At 37.7% G+C, this 19909-nt stretch overlaps 1 protein-coding gene across 1 annotated transcript; it reads left to right on the top strand.

The window, feature by feature from the left end:
- The first annotated feature begins 21 nt into the window (after nucleotides 1-21).
- On the top strand, nucleotides 22-5528 carry LOC141622976 (protein SOSEKI 5-like). Its single transcript, XM_074439011.1, has 3 exons — nucleotides 22-641; nucleotides 750-1691; nucleotides 5028-5528. The coding sequence occupies exons 1-3, from the start codon at nucleotides 340-342 to the stop codon at nucleotides 5182-5184; spliced, it is 1401 nt and encodes a 466-aa protein (XP_074295112.1). The 5' UTR covers nucleotides 22-339; the 3' UTR covers nucleotides 5185-5528.
- Nucleotides 5529-19909: the final 14381 nt, after the last annotated feature.

Here is a 19909-nt window from a genome sequence, read left to right as displayed (position 1 = left end):
GGAGTATTTATTTTTCATACTATTCCACCCGCCAAACGAAATTAACAAATGAAAACATTTATGTAGAGTAAGAAGGGGGGTGACAGGAAAAGTCCCAGAAATATATTTATGTTTATGTAGTAAGATGTGTTCTACTCGTAAAAGCTAAAATAGAATTATAATGCCTTGTTTGTTAGCACTTGTCGTCATTTCTACCTTCTCACTTCTCTAAATTTTGAAATCCACGTTCCTCTTCTTCTTCTCATCACTCTCCTCTCTATATATTTCCTCCCAAACTTCCATCAACCTTAACTAAAAACTAAATACAAATTTCTGTAACATTCTTTTTCTTGTTCATCAATGGCGGTCTCATTGAGCAAAACACGAAGCGAGCAGCTTCAACTTCACAAAAACCGCAACGAGCAAGATGAAGACATGGATAACAACAACAACAACAACAATGGTAAAGTGATGGAGCAACAAAAAAGAGCACTAGTTCCAGTTGTTTACTATCTCTCTAGAAATGGTCAACTTGAACACCCTCACTTCATGGAGGTTCCTCTTTCTTCTCCTCAAGGTCTTTACCTTCGCGACATTATTCATCGTTTAAACCTCCTTCGCGGTAAATCCATGGCTTCTCACTACTCCTGGTCTTCCAAACGGTAACTCTTCCGTGTCTTAGTCATTTGTTTACATTTATATTCATCGTGAGTGGTATTTTAATCAAACTTTAGAGCTGACTGTCGATAATTTATGATCAAATTATACAGGAGCTATAAGAGTGGATACGTGTGGCATGATTTAGGTGAGAATGATTATATTCATCCAGTTCACGGAGGAGAGTACGTGCTCAAAGGCTCCGAAATCCTTGAAACGACATCGTTATTGCTATCCTCACCGTCATTGTCTAAATCTCCGGAAACGTCGTCGTCTTCCAGTGGCAAGACTAGTAATGCCGTTCCACCTGCAGTGAATAATCGGCGGAGGAATCAGTCCTGGGGAGCTATAGACCTGCACGAGTACAAAGTGTACAAGTCTGAGTCGACTCAGGAGTTTGCCGCAGCAGACGCGTCAACTCAGACAGACGACAAACGACGTCGTAGAAAGGCGGTTATTAAGGAGGAACCAGAAATTGAAATGGAAGAGAAGAGTATGGAGCTGAGCAGAGGCGAGATTTCACCTCCTCCGCCTTCGGATTCTAGCCCTGAGACACTAGAGGCATTGATGAAAGCTGACGGAAGATTAATTATTAATAACAATAACAATAACGGAAATGCGGTGTCGTCGACATCGCAGGCCATTGATCAGGTTGCAGGAGCAGTTGATCAAACGGCAGGGTATTGTCCAAATGGGGGAAAGATGAAAGCTTCTTCAGTATTAATGTCATTAATCTCCTGCGGTTCGATTTCATTCAGAGACTGTGGGGCTACTGCAGTTAAAGACCATGGATTGTCATTAATCTCGCATTATAAACCACGGTCCACACGTGGTGGGAATACGACAACAGGTGATGATAATGGTGATGGTATTAATAACGATAACGATGATATTATGAAGATGAAGAACAATTATGTGGGTGGTAGCTTTGCAAAGATGGCATTAGAAGATAAGGAGTATTTTAGTGGGAGTTTAATTGAGACTAACAAGAATAATTATAAGGAAGATCCTCAGTTTATTTCTCTCAAAAGATCCTCATCTTACAATGCTGATAGGTAAAATTACTACTCTAATCTCTTTAAGAAGACTAGTTTATGGTCAATCATCGACTTAAGTTTTTGGTTAAGATAGTCGTCTCACATTTCTTCATTTACCGTTGTTTGTATGTTTTGTTGATGTTACAGTGTGTTATAGCTGTTGACTGCCTGTTGTGGTTTTATAAATGTGTACGTTTGGTTTGGCGTCAACCATCGGCTTAAAGTTTTTTTGTTAAGATTGTCAGCTCACATTTGTTTATTTACCTTTGTTTTTATCGCTGTATGTCTCTTAGTTGATGTTAGAGTGTGTTATTTAGCTATTGTGGTGTTATGAACACGTCCGTTTGGTTTAGCATCCACCATCAACTTAAGTTTTTGGTTAAGATAATCGTCTCACATTTATTTATTTACCGTTGTCTTTAGTGCTGTTTGTATCTTTACTTACTTGATGTTACAGTGTGTTGCTTAGCTGTTGTGGTGTTATGAATGTGTACGTTTGGTTTCTGAGGGATAAAAAGTGTGAACATCAATATATTCATTATAGTATGGAGAGTACTAGTACTACTGTAAACGTGTACAGTTTGTTACTGCGAGGGTTGAAGGTACGATTCTTTCTTTGTTACAGAAGTTCTGACCCCATTTATTTTGGGAGTGCTTCTCTGTTTTTAGCTTTGCCGTATTGTAGGATAGAAAATTTGGATGTAGGAGAATCATAGACTTCATTTTGTGACATCATGGTGTAGTGTAGGAGTTGGTACAAATTACAGGATTGATAGCTGTTTTTCACTGGTATAATATTATTAAAGGTTATGGAGTACTAACTTATTTTCTGACTTTGTTTGGTGCTATAATTAACTGCTATATATGTTCAAACACAAACTCTCATTTAAGACAAGCATTATCCGTCTTAAGCATAACATGGGTCAAATACATAATCACATACTCACCTGAAAGGTTTTGACTATTGATTTTCAGTACCATCATCTCGTAAGTATAAGGTGAAACTTACCCATTTCTTTTTCCATTGCTTGGGGGTATACATTGTATATTCCGTATATGAGAGGGTTGTACTGAAGCCCAATACCACCCAATGATACCGTATGAAAATTCGGTTGGAGTGCAATGTCAGAAGATGAAGAGCATCTATTTTATTCTATGATTACTCTTAACTTACATAGCTATGCAATGTTTGATGGCGTTTTGTCCTATTCTGAATGCATTTTTTTTTTAAATCTCATTTACTTCAAGATGACCTTATGCAACCATATAGTGGAACCTAGAGTTTTAACCTTTCTCCTTAAACTAATTATAGTTAATCTCCGTTAAATTGACGGTAATAATTAACCTCTATTTTAAACAAGAATTTGCGAACTAATTAACCTTAAGCCATGATGAGTTTGTGTATTTTGAAATTGCTGCTACCCTACAAACTCTACCTTCCAGGAATAATAAGTCTCACGTGATGATGACAGAGTACATAGAACATTAATATGCGCCCTAAATTGGGGAAATATTAAACTTTTAGCTAAAACACCCTTTTGACCCTTTAGATTATGGCTTTGTCTCAGTCCCACCATACCTATTTTAGCCTCCGTACATTTTTTTTGCAAGAATCCAGCTGATCATTGTAGCTAGCCTTGACTCCTTCTTGGGTCTATCTGTTGTTTACTCCTAGTTGACAACGTTACCGCTTTTATTAGTTCACAAAATCTCATTGAAGACGGCACGTATCCGTCACTTTGGAGTGACGGATACCATTTTCTCTCACAAATGACCCAAATAGAGGAGAGAGAGAAGCACATGGGGGTGCCCCCACCTTGTCCCCCCTCTCCGTTTTGTGAGTGGCATTACCCGTCACTTGCTCCGACCCGTCTTCAGCAAGACTAACTGTTATTAGTTTGCTTAGTGTATTTGCTACTCTCTCCGTCTTAAAAATATCTTTCACAAAAATTAAAAATGGTAACCAAATGATTAGGACGTACGGAGTAATTTCTTTATCAACTTACTCCGTATATAATTTTTGCATGTTTTGAGATTTGATGTTTAACTTGTGTATCCCATTTTTGCTCATTATGTACATAGAAAGATTAAATGTGATTGTGTTGAAGTGTTGTTATTTTTGTCCTTTGGGGTTGGTTCTGGAATGCAGACATGCAGTTATTGCTTAGACCATACTGTATTAAGAATCAGAAGTTACATCTCGACATGAATCTTGGTTATGTCACATATGTGACATACTATCATTATGAGAAATTTTTCTATACGTCATTTTCGCACTTTTTATTGGTTATCACTGTTATTTAGCATACTTTTTTTAGATAACCCGTATTCTAGTATGAAATTATATTCTACGGAGTACAAACTGCGAAGCTAATGAAATTTGATCATGTATTGCAATATAGTTAGAGTTCTAGACAATGCTAATTTGGCAGAAATTTGTATGGTTGCCAATTTGGCAGCAATTTTGTATCAGTAGCTTAAATTGGGATACCCAATTTTGCCTTGAAAGGTCATTAAATAATTAACTGGACTAGCCTATGTATGAACAGGTGTGGCGTTTATTTTGTGCGAGGGTAATTAGTAACAGTATTACAGTAAACTGTGTCATACTCCATAATTACGCCAGTAAGTAACAGACTAACAGGTGTATGTCTCTTGGCTCTTGGGTCCAAAATTAGTGTAATTTCAAAGGTGGTAAAAAACATGCAAGGAAACAGCCACAATTAGTGTAGATTTCAGGGGAGATGTCTTTAGGGATCTAAGAACGAGCTTGCGGCCCATGTCGGCTGAAAATCACATGGATTGCTAGTTTTAATCTTTCATGCTATTATTCATCAGACAAGGATGTTTTTCTGTTTATTCACATGCAAATTCGTTCTTACTATGTATCAGTTTCATGTCCATTGTTATCTGTTTTAACATTGGTTAACTAACTTCGCTTTGGGATTGGGTTTGATTGTTTGCATCTACATGTGCGACAAAGTTTTATTAGAATATTCTATCGTTGTTTTATGGGTTTCATATTGGGTACTAAGCAGTTGTTTGGTTGATCAGCAAATTGCCATTTCGTAGAAAAGTTTTATTCGTATAAACTACGGGAGTAGATTTTATGTACGAAATTTGGCCTCCTTACTAGTTACTACTCGTATTATGACTAGTGAATAGTGCTCACATTTATGGTGCAAAAAGTAAAAACCGAGCTTTAATCGTGATTGTCGATTCTGAGATCAAATTAACTACAATCTCTGAGAACCATTTCTTTTTTAGTTTTATTATGTTTTCTCAATTTCCTTTCCCCTCGTAATTTGTGGTGTTGTGTGTGTTCTAACATGCATTTGGTTTGTTTTAACTTAGGAGCTCTCATTTGAAGCTGGACAGGAAAGAAGTGGACGGAGTGAGAGCGAAATGCATACCAAGGAGGCCAAAGGCACAACCGAACAACACTAAAGAACGCGTCTCAGAAGCATCTTCCATTAGTATCACCAGCACTCAAAACGGGAGCCAAAACTGAGGGCTTTGATGTCTAATAACGAGCCTTAGGAATAATACTCTGTTATTTTCTATCCGTTCGGAGTCTTTTGGCGTAAAAGAACAGTAACTAATGGTAAATGTTAACCCGTATATTATCAAACAAGAGAAGCAATAGCCGTGATTGGTGTAGGCTTTGGTGATAACATAGGCAGTAAATTTAGGAACTTACGTAAGCTATTGGTATGTGTTTTAGAGAGGTGAATTCTTAATTAACTTTTGGTTCATCTCCTGATGCTTTAGCTCTTTATCGTCTTTTCGGGGTGCTAGTTTGCAGTTATGGTTTATCCAATTTTTAATTACAAAGGTATGCATTGAGCTTAGCGATTTCTGGAGCAGAATTCGAGTTAATATGATGACCCATGATGGTAATTAGTCTTTAATTAAATAGTATTAAATACATATTAGTAGTACTTCGTAAGATGTACTGTAAAGTTCCTTGATTGATTTCTGAGCTTGGAGAACTTTGATGCTCCCAACTCCCAACCCTTTTTGTGTCGAACAATTGTTGTCCAATATCCAGTAATTTCAGGTGAATCACAAAATCTCATTTGTGACGGCACGTATCCGTCACTTTGGAGTGACGGATACCATTTTCCCTCACAAATGACCCAAATAGAGGAGAGAGGGAAGCACATGGGGTTGCCCCCACCTTGTCCCCCCTATTCGTTTGTGAGTAGCATTATCCGTCACTTGCTCCGACCCGTCTTCAGCAAGACTAATTGCAGGTGAATATGGCTCTGACTCCAAGAACGGCATTTACTCGTCCACGAGAAGGCTGGGTCCTGGGAGTATGTCCACTGTAAAATGAGCTAAGTTCTCATCTATCAAAAAACACTATTGTTCAGGCATAATATTTCCGATTACCAAATTTGACGGGTAATCAATATCTATTTATCTATATTATTAAAGGAAGCTTTTTTCGAGCGACGAGGGAGACTCCAATCTTTATGAAATTTTAACCGTCAATCAATCAAAAAAGTTGATAATTCAAAGGGAATCCAATTTTTATAAAATTCAAAGATAGAAAAAAAAAAAGAAATACAATCATGCTAACATAAGATTACGTACACTTGGTGTTTGTATTAGAATAGAACTATAAGTTTGCAATTTTACGTACTGATGGAGTTTTATAGAGCTTCAACAACTTTTTCTATTAATTTCTTACGGAAAAGTAAATCTAAATCTTAATAATATTAAAACATAAAGAACTACGATAGAATTTGAGAGGTATACAAACTGAAATAATACACAAAATATATATATATATATATATATATCGGTATATAACTATATATACAGTCATACGTACTCCTATTTAGCGTATTTTATTTCTTTTATGCTTTTTTGTTACATTACATTCCGCTTAATTGATTACGGTTATCTATTTTATTCATAGTATGATTGGCTTTATTGATTGCAGTTATATGTTTTATTCATCATATGATTAATTGTTGATACTTTGTTAATGAATTTAATTAATTCTCTTTATTCTTGATGCAGATTAGAAGAATAAGCTTATTAAGCTATATATGATCATTGTCTAAAATAGCGTTCATTTGCTCGGATTGGATTTATGATAACGAAAGTAAATTTTGACCCGTGCTGAAGGCCATGATTACGAATGATGAGAACTAACCTTTATTGACAAATACGCGATAGTGTGGTATACGTTGTCTTCTCTAGAGTAGTTGTGTGCTATAGACAGGTCAATGTATTTTCCCTTTATAATCAGCATTAGTAGTACATTAACCATCTAAATTATTTTATTGCTATTATGGATGTCGATTATAGTTTGTTCGACATTGCTATTTAACTAATTTATCTATTACTCCGTATTTGCTCTATACTTTTTTAATGACTGGGTTATTTTTGGGTATACACCAAAATGGCATAATATAAACAAATACAGGTGTGTTTTTCAATATTCTCTACTCCCTCCGACCTAAGCATTTGTTTACAGTTTATATTTTTTGTAAAGGGTTATTTTAATCAAATGTAAACAAATAAATATTTTTTTGTATGTGAATTACTCCATAATAAGAGTTATTTTGTAGCATACGTACCTTCAGGCTTCGGCAACCAAAAATAGATCAATTCTAATATACGAAAAGCATCCAACAATCCTTGATGTATAAGAGTAGCTGAGAACCGGATTCCAGCACAATATGTGAGAAGGGGCAATGAGTTTAGAGTCAATCTAAACTTCGAATATATAAAAGAATATTTTGCGCATATTAAAGAGCCAATTCCTATAAATTATTTTTATCAATATTTGTAAATCCAATTTACATAAATTACCATACCCGAAAGGCTAAAACGGCCAAAACGTTGTAGTAGGAGTATATTTGTGATAACACTATTGTAGCTGATAGTCATGGACTCCTGGTAAATTGGTCATGAATGATTAGTGTTTCTGTTTACTACATGTTCCTCCGTACATACTCCGTATTATTTGTCTAGAAAACTTAATACTTAGCATTGTACTATGAATTTAATACTCCGTCGTTGAATTCGGACACGTTAGCAAATTCACAAATTCTTGTTTGTGACGGCACATATCCGTCACTCAAGAGTGACGGATACCATTTTACCTCACAAAGTACTCACTTTTTCTCTCTCTGCAACACTATTCATGTGGTCCCCTTTCTCCACTAACCCATTTTGTTACCATTTTAACTCACAAAATATCCGCCACAAATGGTAACCCGTCACAAGGGAGACCAATTGTAGCAAATTTCAATTACCATATTATATAGTATACGATAGAACATTACAAATAGGCCCGTGCATGGCACGGGCATTAAAGCTAGTAAATATATATTTGAGGCTTTTTTCGAGCGATGTGGTAGTTTCCAACTTTTTTAAAACACTTAATTAATTAAATTTTAAATTTAATTACTTACAATTTTTCTATTAGAATTGGAAAATAATTAATCATTTACAATTTTCCTATTAGAATTAGAAAATTAATTTTTAATATTTGTGCACTTATTATTTTAAAATTATATTTTTTAACTTTTATATTAGGATTAGAAGATTGTTTCTTAGTATTCGTATTTATTTATATATATGAAAACTTTGATATACTATAGAAAAAAAACTTAGATATATATTCATAGTCTCCAATTTTATACGGATTATTCAATATATTAATTCACAACATAAAACGTGTAAGCTCAAAAATTTTTAAACATTTAAAATAAAATTAAAAATTAACAAAAAGAATAATATAGAAATAGATTTTAGTACTGTAATTAGCTAACCATCATATTTTAAATATTATATTTAATAACTTAATACTACCTCCATGCTACACCAATGGTAATATGGACCCACTTTTCTTCTCACAAAAAGTGGGTCCATGTTACCATTGGTGTAGTATGAGGGAGTAGTAGTTTCAAGTCTTTGTCTGAGTGTAGATACCTCATTTCTGCACCTCCCGCAAACCACCCGGTGATGATTGGGCCGCATGTTTCCTACGCGGAACGATTTGTGACAGTTCGTAAGTTTATCGTCAAGTGATTGCTCAAATACTAATGTCTACCTCTTAGTTGTCATCTACGAGCCGATACGGTCGTTTTGACGGTAATTAGAGTACATTTGGAGTCCGGGCCTAAAACCGTCTTCATTTTCTGATAACCGTTAAATCCCGAGTCAGAATGTTCTGGAATGTTCCGGATATTTCTATTCCATATTTTATAAATATTTCACAATCTTTTATTCTTTAGTAAACAATTTCCCGTAATATTCATACAAAATATTAAGGAAAACCAAATTATTCCGTCATTCCATAACTTAAACACGGAATCTTTCTTCCGCAGGAGGAAACCACCTGGGAACAGACGCAATAGTGTGCGCGCTCTCTTCCAAGAGACGCAGATCGCTGCGCGCTCTTCCCCGGAGTTCTTTCTCGCGTATTTTTCGTATCTTTTTCATATCTTTTCGAGATTCACTTCCAAAGTCTCTCCGAAAACCCTATTCCTTCACGTGATTAATATAAATAGGAACCTTCGCTCCTCATATTTCTCACGCAAGTGTCCGCCTTTCTCTTCTCCCTTTGCATTCTAGACCACATTCTTACTTTTTGGCGTCTACGTGCTTGAACATTCGACCACGTAAGCTCGGATCCTTCTGAGTACCAGCCTCGTTTGCATGACCGACCAATTTGACCAACTCCACAACTAATCAACTTAATTAATCTTAATCGTTTTCCTCTTACGAGGGCACTTTCGTTACATTCGAGTCGAGCATCACTAATCGTAAACTTAGTTCATCTCGTTTCGTCAAACATGTAAGTCTGATGGTGTATAAATTCTTTTTTTATTTATTGTTATTTACTTTTTGTATCATTAATGTAAGATTTATGTCGAAAACATCTCTTAACACCGATTTATAAAATCTCGTTTAAAACCCTTTTTACGGATTACCAGAAGATAACCGTCGAGAAAGGACGCAGCGACTGCTGCGCCTCTTCGAAAGAGCGCAATGTCTGTTGCGCCTCTTCGTGAGGCTGCCGCAGTTCCTGCTTCTTTTCCTCTTCCTTCGTCCTCTGTAATTCGTCTTCTTTATTTGTTTCGTTTGTTTTTGCTAATTCTTTGACATACAGACCATAATAATTTCACATGTATATTATTTATCATTCATTAGCATGTAATTTAATCATTAAATCTGACTTGAATCCCTTATAATCCAATATTTGCGGGTTTTCGTCATTAAATTCAATCCGGGTTGTAGAAATTCAATTCGTTCATATTGAGTTTTTGGAATTCGACTTTTGATATATTTTCATCTGTCTATTGTCATGTTCATCGCATATTCGTCCTTAGTTTGTCATTAATTCGTTATGTCTAACCTAATTAGTTCACCTATGTCACTAATCAATCATTCATTCATGTAAATAATTCATCTTAATTCCGTTTCATCCGTGTTTTATTGCTTTTATGACCCTTATTCATGTGTAATTAATCCATTAAATCACTTCCATCCGAGTAAATATATTAATCAATCCTTAAATTAACTAACGAATATTAACGATTTGCAGTTCCGGATTCACAGCCAGAACTCAGCCTTGGAACAGACGCAGCAACTGCTGCGCATCTTCCAAAGGGCGCAGTCCTGCTGCGCCCGTTCCAGGTTGATTTCTGTCTCTAAACTCCCGTTTTGCCTTGACCTAGTTTAAATAGCTTACGTATAGTTAACTATTATCCGTATTATCGCCTACTGTTTTGTTCGTTAATTCCTTTATTCTTTCTTTTTTCCCAAATTATCCGTTTTAAAGGTATTTTCGACATAAATCGTTTAACCCAATGTAATTATTGTAATTTTCCATTATTGTAATTTCATTATTATAATTATTGTATCATTTGTATGTTTTCACATGTAATTGAACCTTAAATCCCAACTTCGACCCATTTACATGATTAAATTAATTGTTCACCGACTTAGTTAATCTCACATGCTAGGATTAAAACTTGAATGTTGCATTGCATGCATATAATCGACGATATATCGAGTATAAACAATTTCCCTAATCATTAGTAGAGGCCGCTATCGAGGCGGGCGGGATTAGGTGTTCGATCAAAAGAGCTTCTTAATACGTACCCTCACCCCTTACTCCAGATCTCTGTGAACATCCGTGTTCATTGGCATCCACGAGAGTCATTCTAGACATAGAATGCTAAGGGTAACGAGTTCTTAGTGTTCATGTCACTACTTTGTGTCTTGACATGACACGAGGTATTCGAACGGTTCCAATTTCCCATAAAAATTGGTGGCGACTCCACAAATGCAAACGCTTGTTTCCCAAGCTCCCCCGTGGCCCCCATTGTCCACAGTTTGGCGACTCCGTTGGGGATAATACACTTACGTGTAGCCAAAAGGGTGAAACTTAAACAAGGTTAGGGAATAGTTTGTGCAAGACAATTGTCGGTTTTCATAACTCGGTCTTCCTAGATCGTTTCATTCGGCCTTCCTAGGCCCAACCCAACCCATTTGACCAATCGTCCCGTCTAAACGGTCCTAATTCTTATTTGGGCCTAAGGATGGATAGCGATTGACGTCATCCATACCATGATGCTTACTCTTGTTTGTATCAAGGACCTTCACTACTTGAGGAAATGGACTAGGAATCGGCCTTACTCTTGTTCGATACGAGCCTCTCCACAGACTTCGGGTTTGATGTTCGGTATGGCAACCCACTCTTTAAACCAAAACCCTTTTAAATGCACTCAGCATCTCGTTATAATGTTTGTATAAATGTTTGTACCTTACATGATCACCATTTTGTACCTTACATGATCACCATTTCTAAACGAAACCATGACAATTTTTGTAAAAAAATCAAAACCCCTTTTTAAATGAAAATTTTGAAAAAGGCCATTGATTAGCGCAAAACCGAGTCGAAACTCTGTCCGTTTGTCGAGTCAAAATTCGGGCCCAAGCCCATTTCAAAACCTCACTTGAAGTCCACTCCTACAACTATACTATAGTTGACTAGGATACACATTTTCAAACCTTTGTCTTTTCTTCAAAGCTCACTAACACAAGTGCCACACACCCACTTCACAAGTCAAAACATTTCTCCTTTTAATAAGTGTGTTAAGATGGTCGATCGTGTTTTGATTCGTCGTCGATCTCTTATCCAGTTTTCAAGATGCCTGAAACAAGTGACGTGAACTTCAATCAACTTCAAGATTGTAATGATCGAATCCTATCCGCCCTAGCTCAAATCCAAGTTACCCAAGACCAAGTGTATGATCGCCTTGATACCATCGTGGGCCGGATTTACGCCGTAGAAACGAGGATTCCTCCTCGAGAAAGTGAAGTCGTTGATGACTTCGTGAATGCCTTCAGGGAAGAAAGCTCTCCCATGGGTGTGACTGCAGCTGAAAAACGACTCCAATAGTTAGAGGAGCAATTGATGTACCTTAAAGGGGATGACATTTACAGGGAGAATAATCGCAAGTATGAGGCCGTCAATTCCAAATTTCCAACTAACTTCAATATGACGGATATCCCTAAATTCAAGGGGCACGAAAACCCTTTGAACCACATCCATGCCTTCAAGGATTACATGTCTATCAAAGGCATCAAACCCGAGATGTTCTTAAGGATCTTTCCTTCATCTCTTGACACCATCCCAAAGCAATGGTTCTACTCTTAAGAACACAAGAAGATCGCCACTTGGGAAGATGCCTAAATTCAAGGGGCACGAAAACCCTTTGAACCACATCCGCATATTGCTTAGAAAACTCGATCGCGGCATCTTCCCAAGTAGCGACTTTCTTGTGTTCTAAGGAGTAGAACCATTGCTTCGGGATGGTGTCAAGAGATGAAGGAAAGATCCTTAAGAACATCTCGGGTTTGATGCCTTTGATAGACATGTAATCCTTGAAGGCACGGATGTGGTTCAAAGGGTTTTCGTGCCCCTTGAATTTAGGGATATCCGTCATGTTGAAGTTGGTTGGCAATTTGGAATTGACGGCCTCGTACTTGCGGTTATTCTCCCTATAAATATCATCCCCTTTAAGGTACATCAATTGCTCCTCTAAGTATTGGAGTCTTTTCTCGGCTACAGTTAGTCCCATGGTAGGATTTTCATCCCTAGATTCATCCGCGGAGTCACCTATTACTTCACTTTCATGAGGAGGCAACCTCCCCTCCACTACTACAAATCCAGGCAACTACAACGCCCCTTTAACAACGATTATTCACGAAAATCACAATAGACGTTGTAGAATGTATGGCACGAATTTTACTAAACTTAATTACAACGGGTATGGTTATAAAAACCGTTGTTATTAGTTTTAACAACGGGTCACACATGCACAACCGTTGTTAATAATTTGGCGCAAAATTGGCGCAAAGTTAGTGAAAAGTAATCACAACGGTTACTTTTGTAACCCGTTGTTAAAACATATTTGACAACGGGTGTTTTTTACAACCGTTGTTAAAACATATTTGACAACGGTTGTTGTTTAATAACCGTTGTCAATACCTTCCCATACTATAAACCACACAAACACAAGTCTGCTGCAGCCACAAAACACAACCCTTAATACACAAACACAAACACAGCAGACAAACACAAACACAAAACACACACTTTCTCATCGTCTATTTCTCTCTTTCTCTCTTTCTCATCGTCGCTTTATCTTCTCGCCGTCACTTTGTTGATTTCATCGTCTCTTACGTTCGTATTTATCGAGGTAAATCTCGCCGTCATCCTTTTAGTTTCATCGTCATTATTTTCTTTTTCTAATTATTTCTTTTGCATGTATGTGTTTTTATCGACCATTATGTTATTTGTTTAAGTATTGTTCGCATAATTAGTTAGTAAAACAATGAAGAAACAAGATGAAGAAGCAAGATAAACATAATTAATATATATATATATATATATATATATATATATATATATATATATATATATATATATATATATATATATATTTATAAATACATAAATTAAAAAAAAAATTACATTAATGAAAATGCAATTCTTATATTTTCATAGAGGATCTTATTCTCCTCTATCATATCGTTCCTCTCCTCCTTGGCTATTTGGAGGTTCCGTTCAGCAGTTGCTATATCGTCATATAGCTGCAACTGTTGCTGCTCCGTCAAGCCATCTTCTTTGGCGTCTTTCAGTACGGATCGAGTATCCGCAAGGTAGCTCTTGAAACTTTCCTCAATATGGAGCAACCGGCGGATGAAACTGTTGTTGTTCTCGATCATAGTAAGAGTCTTAAGGATGAAATCATTCATTTTGTTGGAGTTTGTTTTGAAGGATTAAGTAGGGTTATTTATTTGGAGTTTGTTTTAGCAGTTAGGGTTTGGAGATGTATATATTGAGATAATGGAAATGTTAGTTGAGATAATGCAATGTATTTATACTAAGCAATGTGTGGGTTGAATTGTTTTCTAATTAATATATATGTTAGGAAGTTGTGCCATGCATAATCATCATCATATCTCTCAATGCTGCTTCAAATCTTATTACTAACCCTTCTCATTCCATATTGTCCGTTCATATGCACAGTGATGTCAGTAATAATGCATGCATCGGAATTATAACGGGCCGTAATTATGCATGCATCTAGTAATATTTAATTTTTTTTTTTTTTAAGAACAAACAACAACGGTTATGTATAAAAAATCCGTTGTCTTTAGTTATAACAACGGTTTTGTATATTACAACCCGTTGTTATAACTTTCCCCCCAAAATTGAGTCACACTTTCCACAACGGGTTTTTATACTTAAAACCGTTGTTAATATTTTTAACAACGGTTTCCTTAAGAAAACCAACCGTTGTTAAAACCATTTACAACGGACGCTTTAACAACGTCCGCTTTTTTATATAACAACGGTTTTTGACCGTTGTTATAGCCTGTATTTGTAGTAGTGCTCTACGTCATAGATCCGGCCCTCGATGATTTCAAGGCGATCATGGACTTGGTCTTGGGTAACTTGGATTTGGGCTAGCGCGGCTACGATTCGATCATTACCATCTTGAAGTTGGTGGAGGTTTGTTTCGCTGGATCCAGGCATCTTGAAAACTGGATAAGAGACCGATGACGAATCAAAACACGATCGATCAATCTAACACACTTGCTAAAAGAAGAAATGTTTTGACTCGTAAAGTGGGTGTGTGCCACTTGTGTTGAGTGAGCTTTGAAGAAAGACAAGGATTTTGAAAATGTGTATCCTAGTCAACTATAGTGTAGTTGTAGGAGTGGACTCGAAGTGAGGTTTTAAAATGGGCTTGTGACCCGGATTTTGACTCGACAAATGGACAGAGTTTCGACTGGGTTTTGCGCTAATCAAATGGCCTTTTTCTAAATTTTGATTTAAAAGAAGGGTTTTGATTTTTACAAAAATTGTCATGGTTTCGTTTAGAAATGGTGATCAAGTAAGGTACAAACATTTATACAAGCATTATAACGGGATGCTAAGTGCATTTAAAAGGGTTTTGGTTTAAAGGGTGGGTTGCCATACCGAACCATCAAACCCGAAATCTGTGGAGAGGCTCGTACCAAACAAGAGTAAGGCCGATTCCTAGTCCATTTCCTCAAGTAGTGAAGGCCCTTGATACAAACAAGAGTAAGCATCCTAGTATGGATGACGTCAATCGCTATCCATCCTTAGGCCCAAATAAGAATTAGGACCGTTTAGACGGGACGATTGGTCGAATGGGTTGGTTTGGGCCTAGGAAGGCCGAATAAACGGTCTAGGAAGATCGAGTTATGAAAACCGACAATTGTCTTGTACAAATTATTCCCTAACCTTGTTCAAGTTTCACCCTTTCGGCTACACGTAAGTGTATTATCCCAGTGAGTCGCCAAACGTGGACGACAAATGGGCCTACGGGGGCGCTTGGGAGGAAGAGAACAAGCGTTTGCATTTTTGTTGGAGTCGCCACCAATTTTTATGGGAAATTGGAACCGTTCGAATACCTCGTGTCATGTCAAGACACAAAGTAGTGACATGAACACTAAGCAATCGTTACCCTTAGCATTCTATGTCTAGAATGACTCTCGTTGATGCCAATGAACACGGGTGTTCACGGAGATCTGGAGTAAGGGGTGAGGGTACGTATTAGGAAGCTCTTTTGATCGAACACCTAATCCCGCCCACCTCGATAGCGGCCTCTACTAATGATTAGGGACATCATCTATACTTGATATATCGTCGGTTATATGCATGCAATGCAACATCCAAGTTTTAATCCTAGCATGTGAGAATTAGACTAAGTCGGTGGACAATTAGTTTAACATACAATTGGGTCGAAGTAGGATTTAATGTTCAATTACATGTGAAAACATACAAATGATACAAAATAAAATTACAATAAAAGAAAATTACGATAATGAAAATTACAATAATTACATTGGGATAGGTGATTTATGTCGAAAATACCTTTAAAACGGATGATTTGAGAAAACGAATGAAAGAATAATCAACGAACAAGACAGAAGATGATAATACGGTTAATAGTCAATTATACGTAAACTAATTAAACTAAGTCAAGGCAACAACGGAGTTCAGAAGCAGAATTCAACCCGGAACAGGCGCAGCAGAACTGCGTCCTTTGGAATAGGCGCGGCCGATTCTTTGCGTCTGTTCTGACTTTGACTCTGGCTCGTGAACCCGAATGCGTGTTGTTAATACTCGTTGGTAAATTTAATGATTGATTATGATATTTACTCGGATGAAATTGATTATCAGGTTATTTACATGTGATTAAGGGGTCATAAAACAATAAACATGAATGAAACGAAATATTACGAATTAATTGCATGAATGAATGATTGATTAGTGACATGGGTGAATGAAATAAGTTAAACATGATGAATTGATGACGAACATGCGACGAATATGACAATAAACAGATGAAAATATGTCAAAGATCGAATTCCAGAAACTCAATACGAACAAATCGAATTTCCACAACCCGGATTGAATTTAATGACGAAAACCCGCAAATATGAGATTATAAGGAATTTAAGTCGGATTTAAATGAATTAAAACGTACTAATGAATGAATGATAATATACAGGTGAATTGTTAGACTATTATGTCAAAGAATTAACAGGAAACAAACAAAAACAAATAAGAAAAGAACGAATTACAGAGGACGAAGGAAGAAGAAAGGAAGCAGGAACTGCGGCAGCCTCACGAAGAGGCGCAGCAGGTGTTGCGTCTCTTCGAAGAGGCGCAGCAGTTGCTGCGTCCTTTCTCGACGGTCTGTCTTCTGGAAATCCGCAAAAAGAAGTTTTAAAACACGGTTTTAGAAATCGGTTTTAAGAGGTATTTTCGACATAAACCTTACAATTAATGATACAAAAAGTAAAATACAATAAATAAAAGAAGGATTTACACCCTCAGACTTACATGTTTGACGAAACGAGATGAACTAAGATATCGATTAGTGATGCTCGACTCGAATGTAAAGAAAGTGCCCTCGTAAGAGGAAAACGATTAGATTGATTAAGTTGATTGATTGTGGAGTTGGTAAAATTGGTCGGTCATGCAAACGAGGCTGGTACTCAGAAGGATCCGAGCTTACGTGGTCGAAATTTCAAGCACGTAGACGCCAAAAAGTAAGAACAAAGGTCTAGAATGCAAAGGGAGAAGAGAAGGGCGGACACTCGCGTGAGAAATATGAGGAGCGAAGGCTCCTATTTATACTAATCACGTGAAGGAATAGGGTTTCGGAGAGTCTTTGGAAGTGAATCTCGGAAAGATATGAAAAAGATACGAAAAAATACGCAGAAAAGGACCTGAGAAGAGGCGCAGCAGCCACTGCGTCTCTTGGAAGAGGCGCAGCAGCCACTGCGTCTCTTGGAAGAGGCGCAACACCTGCTGCGTCTGTTCCCAAGTGGTTTCCTCCTGCGGAAGAAAGATTTCCGTGTTTGAGTCATGGAAGGACGGAATAATTTGGTTTTCCTTAATATTTTATGTGAATATTACGGGAAATTGTTTACCAAAGGATAAAGATTTTTGAAATATTTATAAAATATGGAATAGAAATATCCGGAACATTCCAGAACATTCTGACTCGGGATTTAACGGTTATCAGAAAATGAAGACGGTTTTAGGCCCGGACTCCAAATGTACTCTAATTACTGTCAAAACGACCGTATCGGCGCGTAGATGACAACTAAGAGGTAGACATTAGTATTTGAGCAATCACTTGACGATAAACTTATGAACTGTCACAAATCGTTCCGCGTAGCAAACATGCGGCTCAATCATCACCGGATGGTTTGCGGGAGGTGCAAAAATGAGGTATCTACAGAATGGTTTGACAACCTTGATAAGCTTCAAACTCAACAATGATCCAAGATTATAAGCACCCATGTCGTGCTTCTCCATGTTGGAAAACTCATTGGTCCACTCTTTTAGGCGAATCTCCAAAGTATTCATGATGAGTGATTATATTGAGAGTTTTATGTAATAAGACGAAGAAGAGACGGAAGAATTGTGTGATTAAAACCTATATCAACGTCTCTATTTATACTAAAACTATGTTTCCTAAAATCTGCCAGAAAAGACATGCCTGGGAACAGGCGCAGCACCTGCTGCGCCTCTTCAAAGGGACGCAGCTCCTGCTGCGCCTCTTCCTCAGCAAGGTTTCTGTGATTTTCCGTGTTGGATCTTTCTTAAATTCCTTGGCAAATAATTTCCTATTCCTACGGGTTATTATTTTGGTAAATACGTGAAAATTGTCATGTTTCGTGTTTCCTAATTCCGCGAGCACGCATTTCGAGACAATATCAGCATTTTCGTCATTTTAACACACTTGTACATTTTCATTTTAGGGAATAATTTTCATTTTTTAATGTCATTCATTTCAAAATTTATAATATACTTCATTTGTCATCATTTCATTTCTAACTTATAGGTTTTTTTTTTTCATTTTTTTAGGGGTAACCCTCCCTACCGTCCGGTCATTTCTGGCAATTTTTTTGCATTTTGACGTTTTTTTTTGCATTTTTTTGTACTTTTGAGTCTTTCGTTTTGCGCTAATTTAGGCCATATGTATGTTTTGCGTGATTTCTATGTAAATTTCGGCAGCATGACGGCATAAACCGTCATCTACTAAACCTGTTCAAAGCTAACCTGCAGATACAAGCAACGCAACCCAGCAGCAAAGGCACTCAGGCCATCATATATACAGCCAAAAAAGGGAAATGTACAACAAACTGGGGGCTCAAGCCCCAAGCAAAGTCCAAAATGTCCAAAATGTAGGTCCAAAATGTACAAATGTGCAAAATACAAACAACAACTAAACAAAACTACTGTCGGTCGCCCTCTAGCTCTGCAACTCTTGCCGCAAAAGCAGCAACCTCAGCATCACGAACCTCGAGCTCCCTCAACAAGCGAGTTGTCTCCTCCCGAGACTGGGCCAACTCTCGCTCCAGCTCGCGGTCCCCCTGCAAACAACAAAATTGGCTCATGTCAATCATTTTAAGCAATTACAAGAAAAGTCGGAAAATCAAAATTCAAAATGAAATAGGCAAAAGGTTCATACCTGACGACCTCGACCGCCGACAAGTGCCTCGACGGCAGTAGCCCGCAGCCGGTTGGCCACCCTCCATAACGCCACAAACCGACACGGCGCAACCTGCATTTTAAAAAAAAGAAGTTCTCAATAATTGAATAAATACAATCAAATGTGTTCTTACACAAAAATCATGCAAATTAGAGGCTCACCCTCCGAATCAGATGTTGCCAATCGTCCAGGCCAGCTTCCGTCACAGCTACGTCAAAGTCACGCAGCTCGGAGATCGTCGTCCTCCCGGTCGTGTCAGTGTACTCAAGGGTCTTGGGGTACTCTGGGGGCTCGATGCCCGCCGCCTCAACCTCCTGCAATTCCAAATGTTTCTCATTAATCGGTGATCTTTCATCGTATTCTCAAAATCAACAAAAGTAAAGAAGGATAAATATGCTTACCACAACCGGCCAGTACGCCAACCTCTCGTAGAGGAACGCCGAGTAGTCCTCGCCAGGAAGAAGGAGGGCGTCACCGCCGACGCCAGCCAAGTCAGTCTCCCTCTCAGCCTCAGAAGGCTCCCTGAACATCGTCCTAGGAGGATCGATGGGAACCGTCAGGACATCCCGAGAACACTGACGAGCCAAGCGCTCGCCCAAGTACCACACAGGACTCATCGACGTCCTCATCAGCAGCCGGCTCGAGCTC

Source organism: Silene latifolia, chromosome X (genome assembly GCF_048544455.1).
Source record: "Silene latifolia isolate original U9 population chromosome X, ASM4854445v1, whole genome shotgun sequence".
In the NCBI taxonomy this organism is placed as follows: domain Eukaryota; kingdom Viridiplantae; phylum Streptophyta; class Magnoliopsida; order Caryophyllales; family Caryophyllaceae; genus Silene; species Silene latifolia.
The sequence above is the reverse complement of the archived record's forward strand: the minus strand, read 5'-3'. Positions and strand labels throughout refer to the sequence as shown.